Genomic DNA, 15,076 nt, shown 5'->3' with positions numbered 1-15,076 from the left:
CCAGAGACGGCGGGGAGGCTGGACGCGCCGGGCGCGGGGAGGGACGCAGGGTTGGGTGCGCGTCGCATCCCCGATACTCACCGGGACCTCTGCAGCTGCTCGAAGGCGCTGGTGCTGCCGCCCTGGCCTGGCTGCTCCAGGGAGCAGTAGTTCTGCGAAGTTGGCCTGGAGAAGACGATGGGCAGGATTCCCTGAGTGAACGAGTTGAGGCGTCCCCGACTGCCGCTCCCACTGCCGGGGGTCCCGGAGCCCAAAAAGACGGCCGCTGGCATCTGCACGCCGGTAAAGGCATCGTCCTCCTCCAACTCCTCCTGCCCGGCGCCCCCGGACCCGTCGAGCAGCTGCACTTGGGCACAGGCGGCGAGAGGCGCCGGCCCGGGCGGCTGCCACAGCTCCCCCGACGTCCGGCCGGCGCCCAGGGGGCTCGCGAATCCCCGAGCCACCCCGGGGCCGGACACGGTCGCATGGCCGCCAGCGATTAAGGGCGGCAGCGACGAGGGCTGTGGGAGGCAGGGGCCGGACCCAGCGGCCAACCCCGCAGCCGGCGTGCCCGGCGCCGCGAGCGCGATGCAGCCGCCCCGCTCGGCAGCGGCGAGCAGGCTGAACCGAGTCCTCCCGCCGCAGGCGCCGCCGGCGCCCGGCTTGGCCGCGCCGCCCTCCTCGCCGCCGCCCCACTCCGCGTCCTGCGGCGGCGGCCGTCCGTCCAGCGAGATGTTGGTGAGGAAGGAGAGGGCAGCCTGGCGGCGCCGCGGGTCCACGCGCGGCTTCCGGGGGGGTTCGGGCGGCGGCTGGGCCGGCGCGGCGGCCGTGGGCTGAGGCTGCGGCGGCGGCTGCTGCAATCCGCTGGCGCCCGCGGCGTCGGTGCCGGCGCTGCCGCTGCTGCAGGCGGCCGTGGTGGCGGCCGCCGCCGCCATTGTGTCCGTCTGCGGCGGGATTTCCGCGATGCCCGGAGAAGCGAGCGGCGCCCGAGCGCTAAGCGGCGGACGCGAGCGGCGGCGACCCGGGCTGGGCAGGGCGCGGGGATCGGGCGGCGTGCGCGGCGGTCCAGCCCCCCCGCGGGCGGGCCATGCTCGCCCCTCGGTGCTCGGGCTGGGGGCGCCGCCGCCCCGGCCCACGCGCGCGCCTAGCTGACTCCCTCGGCTCGTTCGACTCGCTGGCTGGCCGCCCGCCGGTCGCCTCGCCGCTGGCTCGCGGGCTCTGGGGCCGGGTGTCCGTATTTATAGGTGCGCGCGCCCCGCGCTCGCGCTCCAAAGCGCTCTTTGCAATAACAGGGAATCACGTGTGGGGAATGCGACCTGGGAGGAAAACAAAGCCGCAGGCGGCGGCCGCAGAGGCAGGCGGCGGGAGACGAGGGGCCGCGGGAGGAGGAAGAGGAGGACGGGAGAGCCGAGCGGGTGGTGGGGCGGGGTATCGGCCCGGCTGTTCGGGTAGTCCAAGCTGCCTGCTGAGGGAGTTGGCGACTCCCGGGGCCCGCGGAAGCCAGGTGCGGGAGGCGAGCACGTTTCCCCCGCGCGCTTGCACTGGGAATTGGGGGAGCGAGCAGAACCCAGTGGGTTAGGTCCTGGGGCTGTGCTCCTGGGAGAGTTGTGGGTCTACAGGGCAGTTATGTGGAGCGTTGCAGAGTTTTAGACTGCGAGCGAGTTACTTGGACCCCGCAAGGCCGTTGGTTCCTGAGGAGTAAATAGGTCCTTATTCATAATAACACGGGTAAGTCTACAGCCCTTATGGAGACTGTCCCACCGTAAAGTTATCGTTAACAACCATTGCGGTTGGGTCTCATTCATTCCCAGGCCAAGATGCAGCCCCCGGGATAAATGCACGCCTTGGGATGCGTAAGAGCCCAGAAACACGAACATCTTCCATGTGACCAACGAATTCACTCATCCCCAATCCATGGTATTGTCACTTTTCATCTCTCTCTTAGCAAAGGCCAACGCAAATTTTTTACTTTGGCTCTGAAATATGCTCCATTTTCTGTGAATACCGAGGTGGGCTAAAATGACCTTACACTCTTTTCCCCTGGTCACCTTGCAAATTTTTGTAGATTATGATCTTTCTCCCGCATAAACTGGGACCAATGTGGACAGTTATCTGTCGTTTATTTCATAAACATGTTTGGCACCTACCATGTCTTCTATAAATACGGGTTCCTGACGACTCTCCCAGAGCAGTAGCTCTGAATCTGGGAGGAGTCGCAGTCCCCACCCACAAAGAATGCTTGTTTTGGTTGGGGGTGGGAGCGGGGGTGGGGACAGGGTGGAGGGATTCACCTGGAGGGATCTGAAAACGTGTGCGGGTTTCCCCAGGCGGTGTGGGCAACTTACCAAATGCAGTAAGGAACAATTGCCACACTGAATTAAGCTCTGTGACACCTAAAACACCTGCTACACTTTTGAGGGAGAAGCAATGTGTTTAAGATCAACGGATTAATTTAATTAAAGGTTTAAATTTAGCCTTGGAGCTAATGGGTAACTCTACATTGAAATTCCACTCCATTTCAAGCTCACGAAAGTAAATTGAGTAATGGAGAGCAAATACACCCTGTCCAGAGAGGTGCCGCCAACCTGGAGTGCCAGAGGGTTTCAGGTTACATTTGCTCAGGACAGAGATGGCACGTGGCCCTTTACATGAACAATTGTTGTTATATTTTATTTTGTGCTGTTTTTAGGCCTTTTGAAAACCTGGAGCCTGGAGTCTATTTACAGCAGCCTCACATCAGTGAAGTCAAAGCTCAATGGCCAGCTCTGTGAAATTTCACCAGGATTTTAATTATTTTGGCTAACTACCTTGAAACTTCCAAGCCCTTTTTTGACAATTGAGTTAATTTACATGACCACTGGCCTGGTTAGGAGGCAGTGTTAAGCGAAAGACTCCAACAGTGTTCCTGTAAAATAAATTTTCCTTCATTCAAAAGTGATAAACGTTAATTTCAGAGAACATAAGATAAGCAAAGAGGAGAAAAAAAAAGGAGGGGTATCACTAACAGTCTTTTCTGTGGAAATAACATTAAACTTAATTTTTGATATGTTTTGTATTTTCATATATTTTATAGAGACATATGTATATATATTGTTTCAGCTTGTCACCCAGGCTGGAGTGCAGTGGTGTGATCATAGCTCACTGCAGACTCAACTCCTGGGCTCAAGCGATTCTCTCTGCCTCAGCCTCCCGAATAGCTAGGACTACAGGCACCCTCCACCACATCTGGCTAATTTTTTAAAAAAAATTTGGGGGCCGGGCGCGGTGGCTCAAGCCTGTAATCCCAGCACTTTGGGAGGCCGAGACGGGCGGATCACGAGGTCAGGAGATCGAGACCATCCTGGCTAATACGGTGAAACCCTGTCTCTACTTAAAAATACAAAAAACTAGCTGGGCGACGAGGCAGGCGCCTGTAGTCCCAGCTACTCGGGAGGCTGAGGCAGGAGAATGGCGTAAACCCGGGAGGCGGAGCTTGCAGTGAGCTGAGATCCGGCCACTGCACTCCAGCCTGGGTGGCAGGTCAAGACTCTGTCTCAAAAAAAAAAAAAAAAAAAAAAAAAAATTTTTGGCCTGGTACAGTGGCTCAAGCCTGTAATCCCAGCACTTTGGAAGGCCTAGGTGGGCAGATCATGAGGTCAGGAGTTTGAAACCAGCCTGGCCAACATGGTGAAACCCTGTCTCTACTAAAAATACAAAACTTAGCTGGGCGTAGTGGTACGTGCCTGTAATCCCAGCTACTGGGGAGGCTGAGGCAGGAGGGCAGGAGAATGGCTTAAACCCAGGAGGCGGAGGTTGCAGTGAGCCAAGATCGTGCCACTGCACTCCAGCCTGGGTGACAGATCAAGACTCCATCTCAAAAAAAAAAAAAGATAACAAATTTTTTTGTAGAGATGAAGTCTCACTATGTTGCCCAGGCTGGTCTGGAACTTCCAGCCTCAAGCAGTCCTCCCATGGTGGCCTCCCAAAGCACTGGGATTACAGGTGTGAGCTGCCATCCCTGGCCTGGGGTGTGTTTTTTAAACAAAAGTGAAATCGGGCTGTTTTGTCTCTTGTGATTTTTGCCTGCTGTGTTGTGATTATCTTTCCATGTAGAATATTTTTCTACGTGGAAGAATTTTTATTTTAATAACTACACAGTGTTCAATTTGATGGAGAGACTGTACGCTTTTAAACCTGTGCATTTAATAAACTTGTGGTTTCCACGTTTGCTCTTACAAAGTGACGACTTCCTTTTTGTTTTTCTAAATCTTTCTACCACCCAATATTATTTTCTTAGGTTAAATAGATGCTGGGGCAAATGGCATTTCACGTTTTTAAGGTTTTCATCCATAAAGGTTGTTCAGTCTGCTTTCTTACAATTTTACTGGGTATTGAAATGTTTCTATCATCCCCCAAAATATGTACAACCACGATACATCAATTAAAAAATACTAAAAAGTTTCCATCAATATTCATTTTTTATAACCTTCATTTTCTGTAACCTTTTGTCTACGTGAAGTGTGAAGTATGAAACCAATTTCAAATATTTATTAAAGCATCAAACAAGAATCAATGTCTAATCTCCAGCCAGGCGTGGTGGCTCATGCCTGTAATCCCAGCACTTTGGGAGGCCGAGGCGGGCGGATCACAAGGTCAGGAGATCGAGACCATCCTGGCTAACACGATGAAACCCTGTCTCTACTAAAAATACAAAAAATTAGCCGGGCGTGCTGGCGGGCGCCTATTAGTCCCAGCAGCTGGGGAGTCTGAGGCAGGAGAATGGCATGAACCTGGGAGGCGGAGCTTGCAGTGAGCCGAGATCGCGCCACTGCACTCCAGCCTGGGGGAGAGAGCGAGACTCAGTCTCAAAAAAGAAAGAAAATGTCTAATCTCCAAACTGCTCCGGTGACCCCCTTCTGGGGATCTTGAGATATGGTTTATTGTTCACCTACTGTATGCCAGCCACAGAGTATTTCTCATCTTTATAACCACTCTGTGGTGGTGGTGAAAGCATTATCGATATTTTACAGACGAGGCTCAGAAAAATTAAATAATTTGCCCCAAGTCATCTAGCTCTTAGCTGGGGTGGGCCAGTATACAAACCTATCTGACTCCAAGACCCATGCATGTTCTTGCGCCCTCTGCTGGTAAGGATGTTTAATGGTAGAGAACAGTGTCCAGACTTAATCTTACATCCATACTTGAGGTCAACTATTATGGAATAATGCAAACTTTGGAGTAAGAGGATCTGGGTTTCAAGAGCAGGCCACTTACCCTCTCTGAGTCAGTTTCCTCTGTGGGTTATTGTGAGGTACAAATGAGACTGCTGAGGAATATTTTACAAACTTTAAAGTACTTTTTAAAATGTCAGTTATTTATGCCATCCTAATGTATTTAGTCCCTGAATTATTCCAAATTCATTTATTTTTCAACTACTTATTCATTGATCAAGTTTTATCAAGCAACTTCTACATCCACAGTACCATCTGTGACAAAGGGATAAAAAGAAATGTGGCCCTTAGCCCTTGTGACCTTGATAGTTACAACCATAGAAAACACATTTAAATGAAAATGCAAAGCCAACCCTGATAAAGTTTCAAATGCGCAATTGGACTAGAAGCATTATCAGAATATGGAAAAGAATTGTTTTATTTGCAGTGGCGGGGAAGGCCTTAGGCAAGAGCCAGGGTTTGAGCTGACCTAGGAGATTCAGAAGGCCAGGAGGAGGATCCTTGCAGAAGAGGAAGACTGGCATACAGATTCTTCATGCATCGCAGGCCTGGAGGACTAGAACTTGAAATGTGATTCGACTTGGCCAGCCACGTTTCCCCTCTCCCTCTTCCCTTTTATATTGTCCCTTTCGAGTGCCCATTCTGAAACATTTTAGCACGCATGAATTCAAAATGCATGCACTGTTTTGATGGAGACATATTGGAGGTCAGTTTTTAAAAAGAAAGGAAAAAAACCTACAAGTAATCACTGGCCCTTAAAAATAATAATAATTCAGCAGAGTAAGAAGTCTGAAAATTAGCTTAGGCTCCAAGAAACATGCAACCTTGTAAGGTCTCCAGTTTGGGGACATTATAAGCTTTGTTCCTTGGTAGCCTCTCCTACCTTATCTATGGGTGAAGGTAGGTTTTGCAATATTTTACCTTGCAGGATTGTGAGGGTTGCCAACAATATAAATTATGTAACTAGCAGAGTACCTGTAGTTCAGTAGGTAACTATTATTAGAAAAATGCAAAATACAGAAGGTGCACATTAAAAAGCCCAGAATGTTTTAGGTTCTAGGTTTTTATAGTTTTCACTGATCCTGAGACCAATGAAGTATTAGCATACCTTTCTAGGCAGGACCATGAGAAGCTTCAGCTGTTAGCTCCTGCTTAAATCAGATTATTTTACGGTATTTTCCATCAAAGTACAGGCTGGTGCGGGCTACTGGAACACGCACTGGACTGTCAATCTAACATAGGCATAGTCTCCCTGAGAAACCTGCTGCTTTCCTTAATCCAATGAAAGTTAAATCCTGGCCGGGCGTGGTGGCCAACGCCTGTAATCCCAGCACGTTGAGAGGCCGAGGTGGGTGGATTACCTGAGGTCAGGACTTCAAGACCAGCCTGGCCAACATGGTGAAACCCCATCTCTACTAAAAATACAAAAATTAGCTGGGCGTGGTGATGGGCGCCTGTAATCCCAGCTACTCAGGAGGCTGAGCCAGGAGAGTCGCTTGAACCTAGGATGCAGAAGTTCAGTGAGCCAAGATCACGCCATTGCACTCCAGCCTGGGTGACAAGAGCAAGACTGTCTTAAAAAAAAAAAAAAAAAAAAAAAAAAAGGCACTTAAATCCTCTGAGACTAGAAGTAGAGAATGATCAAGAGGTGGTCCTCAAGCCCCAGCTCTTCTCCATGAAGTTTGCCTTACCCATAGGAACTTTCGATCATTTCTGTTGGCCTGAGAGAATGGGAGGAAGAGACGATGGGGGGAGGGTTATTCGTTACTCTTTTTCAATTTGGCATAGATACTTTAATTTCCTTCCTTAATTCCCCAGGACATCTGAGATCAGATACAACATTTGAATAAGCCTTGACCAGAAGCTCAGGTATGTTAGATGTACAAATAAACCCAACGACTAATACAAAACCCCATATAGCAGCTTACAAACGTGACTTACTCATAACCCTCATCCCAGTATTTCCTGAATGCCAATCCCATGCCAGGTCTGAGTTAGGTTCTGTGAGTACCAGGGAGAACAGGATGTGGTCCTATCCTGGAGCCCTCAAACTAATAGCAGAGAAACACATACTAATATTTTCTGCATCATACAGTGTATTTTTAAAAATTTTCAAAAGAGCTGTAGGCCAGGCGTGGTGCTTACGTCTGTAATCTCAGCACTTTGGGAGGCCAAGGTGGGCGGATCACGAGGTCGGGAGTTCGAGATCAGCCTGACCAACATGGTGTAACCCCGTCTCTACTAAAAATACAAAAATTAGCCAGGTGTGGTGGCATGTGCCTGTAATCCCAGCTACCCAGGAGGCAGAGGCAGGAGAATTGTTTGAACCTGGGAGGCGGAGGTTGGAGTGGGCCGAGATCACACCACTGCACTCCAGCCTGGGTGACAGAGTAAGACTCTGTCTCAAAAAAAAAAAAAGTGTATGCATAGAGTTCAACTGGTCCCCAGCCTACCCCCTAGAGTAGAGGCTTTTTCAACTTTTATCCCCAGGGCCAGCCATCTAGGGCACCCTCTTCTCCTCACACAAGAGAAAATGCCAAGGGGACATGGTGTCCCTGCTACTTCCTGCCAAAGTTCTGTCCTTCAAGTCTGCTCTTCCTGCCTGAGAACCTGCCCTTCCCTCAATGATTGGCACCAGCAGCCCCTGATAGTGTCCTACCATAGGCCCAGACAGGATTCTGTTTGTCTCTCGACCTCTGACACTATGTGGAAAAAAGAGGACGAGCGCTATTTTACTGCAGTTCCTTCCAGCTTTTATAACTTGTGTGAGAAGCCGAGAGAAATAGGTGACGGGGCATGTCCTTGGGACTGTAGGGATGGTCATAGACACATGTGTTCCTCACTTATCAAGGACAATAGTTCAAGCCAAGAATGGATTAAATACCTCGTCAATCTGGGAAGAAGTGTCAGTGTTCCAGATAACCCTTCCTCATCTCCACTGTCTTTTCAGAGTATATATCCAAAGACAATAGTGCAAATGCATTTATTCTTCAAGTTTCCTCTGAGTTATCAAGTCTCCCTTCCTTGCAGCTCAGCCAGTCATGGAGGAGAAGGGCGAGGCATGGGGAATGGAATGGCCCATTCAATAAACTCCAAAAGAGCATCCTGTGCGGCACAAGGGTGCGGCTTGGGTTTGCCGGTCCGAGTTACCACTAGCTCTGGGACCTCTGGGTTTCAGCTTCTACCTCTGCAGGCTAGAGCAAATCCTATCTACCTCACACGGTTATGATGCAGATTAGAAACAAGGCTTGCATAAAACTCCTAGCAAGTGTTGAGTACACGGTGGGTACTCGTGAGTGGTGGCTATTACCATGATTCAGAGGCCTGCTATCAACACTGAACCCCAGAGGACCACGCTGCTCAGCAAGTGAGCAGCAGACGTCCTGTGACATTTTTAATTTTTATTCTTAGTTTTGAGATGGGGTGTCACTCTGTCACCCAGGCTGGAGTACAATAGCAGGATCATGGCTCACTGCAGCCTTGAACTCCTGAGCTCAAGCGATCCTCCCACCTCAGCCCCTCAAGCAGCTGGGAATACAGGTGTGCACCACCATACCTGTCTAATTTTTGTATTTTTTGTAGTGACAGGGGTCTCGCTCTGTTGCCTAGGCTGGTCTCGAATTCCTGGTCTCGAATTCCTGGCCTCAAGCCATCCTCCTACCTTGGTCTTCCAAAGTGCGGGGGTTACAGGTGTGAGCCACTGTCCCTGGCCAAGATACCGTTAAATGTGAAAACCTGTGTTTTTCTACTCACACAGAACGCTTCTGACACCAAATATGTGTGAGGATTTTCCTACATCAATCAATGCTCGGACTCTCAGACACCCGCTGGGTGTCCTACAAGTCAGCTCAATTCTGACACTATCTCCCTGGAGTGTCAAATCTCACAAGCAAAGGGCCCTGTCCCACAAGACTGCCCCCCACTTCAGATGCCAATTGCAGGCAGTGGGTCCCGAAGTTACCTACACTTCTGTCCAACTTGGCTACAAATCGGGGCCTCCCAAGATTCGATCATTTGCTACGATAGCTCACACAACACAAGGAAACAGTTCTGTTGACAGGTTTATTAGAAAGGAGATGATGAAGAACACTGAGAACAGCCAGGTGAAGAGGCACAGGGGGCAAGCTCTGGAAGGGTCCCAAGCTTAAGAGTGCCTGTCCTGGAGGAGTTGGGGGTGCCACCATCCCAGCATGTGCACATGTTCACCCACAGGGAAGCCCTCTGCCCTCCGAGTGCTGGGGTTTGCTTTCTTTTTTTTGTTTTTGAGACGGAGTCTCACTCTGTCACCCAGGCTGGAGTGCAATGGTGCAATCTCGGCTCTCTGCAACCTCCGTCTCCCAGGTTCAAGTGACTCCCCTGCCTCAGCCTCCCGAGTAGCTGGGACTATAGGTGCGCACCACAATGTCTAGCTAATTTTGTTAGAGATAGGGTTTCACCATGTTGCCCAGACTGGCCTCAAACTCCTGGCCTCAAGTGACCCACCCACCTCAGCCTCCCAAAGTGCTGGGACTACAGGCATGCACCATCACGCCTGGCTGATTTTTGTATTTTTAGTAGAGATGGGGTTTCACCATGTTGCCCAGGCTGATCTGGAACTCCTGACCTCAAGTGATCCGCCCTCCTCAGCCTCCCAAAGTGCTGGGATTACAGGCATAAGCCACTGCGCCCTGCCTGAATTTTAGGGAATTTTATGGAATCTTCTTCACGTAACCATGATTAATTATTAACTCAATCTCCTTCCCAGAGGAGGATGGGAGCCAGGGCAGAAAGTTCCAAGCTTCTAGTCATGGCTTGGTCTTTCTGGTGACCATCCCCGTCCTGAAGCTACTCAGGAGCCCATCAGGAGTTGTCTTGTTAGAACAAAAGACATTCCTATAACCCAGGAAATTACAAGGAATCTAGGAGCTCTGTGTCAGGAACCAGGATTAAAGACCAAATATTAGAACAAAGGATGTTCCTAGCACCCATAGCAGCCTGGAAATTACGAGTGTTTTAGGAGCTCTGTGCCAGGAACTGGGGGCAGAGACCAAATATATATTTCTTATGTCATGCTGCTAAAGGCATTAACTACCCTGGAAGAAACCTGGCATCAAAACTGTGTTAGGAAAATACATTTCAGATGCTTCCATGAGCTGTCCTCAATCTTCCAAAAAGGGATCTTTCATGCCCAGAATACCACTTCTGATCCAACTGCAGAATTTATATGATATTGGCATTTCAAAGGAAACGAATGAATCTTCTTTATTACCTTTATTCTTAAATCATAGCAAACTCATGATTTTATTTTCTTTGAAATTAACCTGGTTTTATATTCTTTGAAATCGCACTGAGATGCATGAATAACCAGCTCAGGGACAATGAAGAAACCACCCCTAGTGTAATTACAGCTCATAAACACACAACTTACAGATGGCCTGTGTGCATGAACCTCCGGATGCTGGCTCCTCTAGACTGCACAGACAGTCAGGGCAGGAGGCAGTCCCGCCTACAGGGCTCTCTGTCTCCCAGGATAACAGCACTGTTTTATAGTGATTGCATTTGTTTAGATATTCTCCTATCAGAGTGGGATGGATGTGGCCAGGTTCTGGGGGAAACATCACCACTTGCCCTGCCACTGGGCAGTTCAGCTGAGCTAGTTAATGGGCCATGTAGACGAGCAAACTACAGGAAGAGACAGCACACAGAAGGTGAGAGCAAATGTCTAGCAATCACTAGAAGTGAGAGTGATGGGCGTTCTTATACTGTTGGTGTAGCATAAATCGGAACAACCATTCCAGGAAGTCATTTGGCAATACGTGTCAGGAGCCTTGAACAGTTCATGATTGACAGCATGAGCTTTGGAGGCAGACTGAACCAGGTTACATTTTGGTCTCACTCTCATGGTTTTGAGCACTTTGAGCATATTCCTCCACTTACTTGTGCTTCAGTTTTGTCATCTGTGCAATGGGAATGATAATACCTCCCTGATAGCAGTGTTATGAAAATTTAGGGCAGTTGCTTGGAGGCCGGGCACAGTGCCTTACATTTGTAATCTTGGAGCTTTGGGAGGCTGACGTGGGAGGATTGCTTGGGGCCAGGAGTTCGAGATGGCAGTGAGCTATGATCGCACCACTGCACTCTGGCCTGGGCAACAGAGCAACACCCTGTTTCACAAAAAAAAAAAAAAAAAAAATGCTTGGAACATGGTGAGTACTCAAGAAATGTGATTACTATAAAAATTCTAAGGAGCTATTGAGAAACAAGGTCAAAGATTTATGCACAAACATTCATTGCAGCATTGTTTAAAATAAAGAAAACCTGAAAAAAGAAACCCTAAATGTGGAACAATGAAAAGATAAGTAAATTATGGTTTACTCAAACAATGGGATATTGTGTTTCCATTAAAAATAATCATTTCTGGCCGGGCACGGTGGCTCATGCTTGTAATCCCAGCACTTTGGGAGACCGAGGCGGGTGGATCACTTGTTTGAGACCAGCCTGGCCAACAGGGTGAAACGCCGTCTTTTTACTAAAAGTACAAAAATTAGTTGGGCGTGGTGGCACATGCCTGTAATCCCAGCTACTGGGGAGGCTGAAGCAGGAGAATTGCTTGAACCCGGGAGGCAGAGGTTGCAGTGAGCCAAGATTGCACCATTGCACTCCAGCCTGGGCAAAGAAGCGAGATTCCATCTCAAAAAAAAAAAAAAAAAAAAAAAAAAATCATTTTTACCAAGCTTTCTTAATGATGTGAAAAAATGTTTTTGAAACAATGCCAACCAAATTAGAACAGAAACTAGGTTGATCACCACAATATCTCAACTTTGTAAAAAAAATAAAAAAGAAGAATGAAATTGTTCTAAATACTCGTATGTGTTGAAAGGCTTATATGTAACCAAAAGGTTAAAACACTGGCTAGGCCAGGTGCGGTGGTTCATGCCTGTAATCCCAACACTTCGGGAAGCCAAGGCGGGTGGATCATGAGATCAGGAGATCAAGACCATCCTGGCTAACACTGTGAAACCCCGTCTCTACTAAAAATACAAAAAATTAGCCGGGCGTGGTGGCGGCGCCTGTAGTTCCAGCTACTCTTGAGGCTGAGGCAGGAGAATGGCATGAATCCAGGAGGCAGAGCTGGCAGCGAGCCGAGATCTTGCCACTGCACTCCAGCCTGCGCGACAGAGCGAGACTCCATCTCAAAACAAACAAACAAACAAACAAAAACACACTGGCTAGGAGGGTTATGGTGATTTTTACTTGCTTCTTTTTGTTTCTCTAAATAGAAATACGTGCATGGTCCTGATAGGAACTTCTTCCCAATTAACACTTTTTGGAATTTTATTTTAAATGTATGGAAATAAATCTTAGAAGAAAATATGCCCAGATGTTACGTGATAGAATTATTGGGGACTTTTTTTACATTTCTTTAGGAATATTGGGAGATAACTAGCTTTCTCTGCCACAGATGGTAGGACGTGGCTGGGAAGAGAGGAGAAGGAAAATGCCCTTGGCAGGGGGCCTGAGGATGGATGCTGGTGCAAAGATACGGATGAGAAAGGAAAAGAGGCCGGGCACAGTGGCTCACACCTGTAATCCTAGCACTTTGGGAAGGTGATGTGGGAGGATAACTTGAGGCTACGAGTTTGAGATCAGCCTGGGCAACAGAGCAAGATCCCTGTCTCTAAAAAAGAAAAATTGAAAAAATTAGCTGGGTGTAATTGTGGCACTTACCTATAGTCCCAGTTACACTGGAAGCTGATGCCGGAGAATCAATGAAGCCCAGGAGTTTGAGGCTGCAGTGAGCCATGATTGTACCACTGCATTACAGTCTGGGTGACAGAGTGAGATCCTGTCTTTAAAAAAAAAAAGAAAAAAAGGGCGGGGCATGGTGGTTCATGCCTGTAAGTAATCCCAGCACTTTGGGAAGCCAAGGCAGGTGGATCACGAGGTCAGGAGTTCGAGACCAGCCTGGCCAACATGGTGAAACCTTGTCTCTACTAAAAATACAAAAATTAGCTGGGCATGGTGGCGCATGCCTGTAATTCCAGCTACTCAGGAAGCTGAGGCAGGAAAATTGCTTGAACCCAGGTGGCAGAGGTTGCAGTGAGCTAGGAATGCGCCACTGCACTCCAGCCTGGGTGATAAAGTGAGACTACATCTCAAAAAAAAAAAAAAAAAAAAGAAAAAGGGAAAAGGCTTTTTGGAGGTAGCTGACAATAATGAATGGACGTGCCAGGACAACTAGATTAAAAGGATTGTAGTGGTGAATAACAGATGAGTTGAAAAACTGTGTCTCAGGCCAGATTACCAGGGCCTCGAATCTAAAATTTAAAAGTTGAACCTATAGGTACTAGAGAAGCATAGATCATTTTTAAACAAGAAGTAATACGTTTGTCGAAAGTCAAAATGAAGTCATTAGTTTGGAAAATATGCATAAAGGATTGAGGAGAAAGTCTAAAGGAGTGGAAAAGGTTTTTCTGATTCATTCCTCCATTTATGTATTTATTAATCTGACATTCATTGAGTGCCTACTCTGTGCCATGCTGTCTGCTAGGCACTAAGGGCAAGGCAAGGTTCCAGGTTTCTTTTTTTTTTTTTTTTTTTTTGAGACAGAGTCTCACTCTGTAGCCCAGGCTGGAATCCAGTGCCGCGATCTCGGCTCACTGCAAGCTCTGCCTCCCGGGTTCATGTCATTCTCCTGCCTCAGCCTCCCAAGTAGCTAGGACTACAGGCGCCTGCCACCACGCCCGGCTAATTTTTTTGTATTTTTAGTAGAGATGGGGTTTCACGTGTTAGCTAGGATGGTCTCGATCTCCTGACCTCGTGATCCGCCCGCCTCAGCCTCCCAAAGTGCTGGGATTACAGGCTTCAGCCACTGTGCCTGGCCAAGTTTCCAGGTTTCAAAGAGTTAACAGCCTGCTAAGAAAATAAGACAAAGTGAGCAAAGGGGACAAGGGTGGGTTACCATTTATGTGCAAGCCCTGAAATGGTCATTTCTTTTTTTTTTTTTTTCTTTTAGAGACAGAGTCTTGTTCTGTTGCCCAGGTTGGAGTGCAGTGGTGTGATCATGGCTCAGTGCAGCCTCTAACTCCTGGGCTCAAGTGGTCCTCCTGCCTCAGCCTCCCAAATAGCTGAGACTACAGGTGTGTATCATCATGCCTGGCTAGTTTTATTTTTTTATTTTTTTGAGATGGAGTTTTGCTCTGTCACCCAGGCTGGAGTGCAGTGGCATTGTGCAATCTTGGCTCACTGCAACCTCTGCCTCCCAGGTTCAAGCAATTCTCTTGCCTCAGTCTCCTGAGTAGGTGGGATTACAGGCACCCGCCACCATGCCCAGCTAACTTTAAATTATTGTTGTTGTTGTTGTTTGTCTGTTTGTTTTTTGAGACAGGGTGTCCCTCTGCCACCCAGGCTGGAGTTCAGTGGTGCAATCTCGGCTCATAGCAACCTCTGCCTTCTTCAAGAGATTCTCCTGCCTCAGCCTCCTGAGTAGCTGGGATTACAGGTGCCCGCCACCATGCCCAGCTAATCTTTGTATTTTTAGTAGAGATTTGTATTTTGTATTTGTATTTTTAGTAGAGTATTTTTTACCATGTTAGCCAGGCTGGCCTTAAACTCCTGACCTCAAGTGATCTGCCTGCCTCTGCCTCCCAAAGTGCTGGGATTACAGGCGTGAGCCACTGTGCCCTGTGCCTGGCTAGTTTTAAAATTTTTGTAGAGACAAGGGTCTTGCTAATATTGACCCAACCTGGTGACCCACGCTGGTCTTGAACTCCTGGCTTCAAGCTACCCTCCCACCGGGGCCTCCCAAAGTGCTGGGGTTATAGGAATGAGCCACCGTGCCCAGCAAGTGGTCATTTCTGTATACACAGTTTCATTGAATTCTCACCACAACCCTGCTGTTTATTCCA

The 15,076-nt window shown here is 48.4% G+C and overlaps 1 protein-coding gene across 2 annotated transcripts in view; it reads right to left on the bottom strand.

The window, feature by feature from the left end:
* The window catches only part of CABLES1 (Cdk5 and Abl enzyme substrate 1), a 126,624-nt gene extending 125,676 nt beyond the window's left edge, over positions 1 to 948 (bottom strand). For both annotated transcript variants that reach the window (XM_030926069.1, XM_030926070.1), the window contains exon 1: positions 82 to 948. In XM_030926069.1, coding sequence (XP_030781929.1) covers positions 82 to 914 — 833 coding nt within the window. In that variant the 5' untranslated portion in view covers positions 915 to 948. The remainder of the gene's footprint in view (positions 1 to 81) is intronic.
* Between the last annotated feature and the right edge of the window lie 14,128 nt (positions 949 to 15,076).

This window comes from Rhinopithecus roxellana, chromosome 21, assembly GCF_007565055.1.
Source record: "Rhinopithecus roxellana isolate Shanxi Qingling chromosome 21, ASM756505v1, whole genome shotgun sequence".
Classification (NCBI taxonomy): domain Eukaryota; kingdom Metazoa; phylum Chordata; class Mammalia; order Primates; family Cercopithecidae; genus Rhinopithecus; species Rhinopithecus roxellana.
Note: the sequence above shows the minus strand (reverse complement) of the source record. Positions and strands in the feature narration are given on the sequence as shown.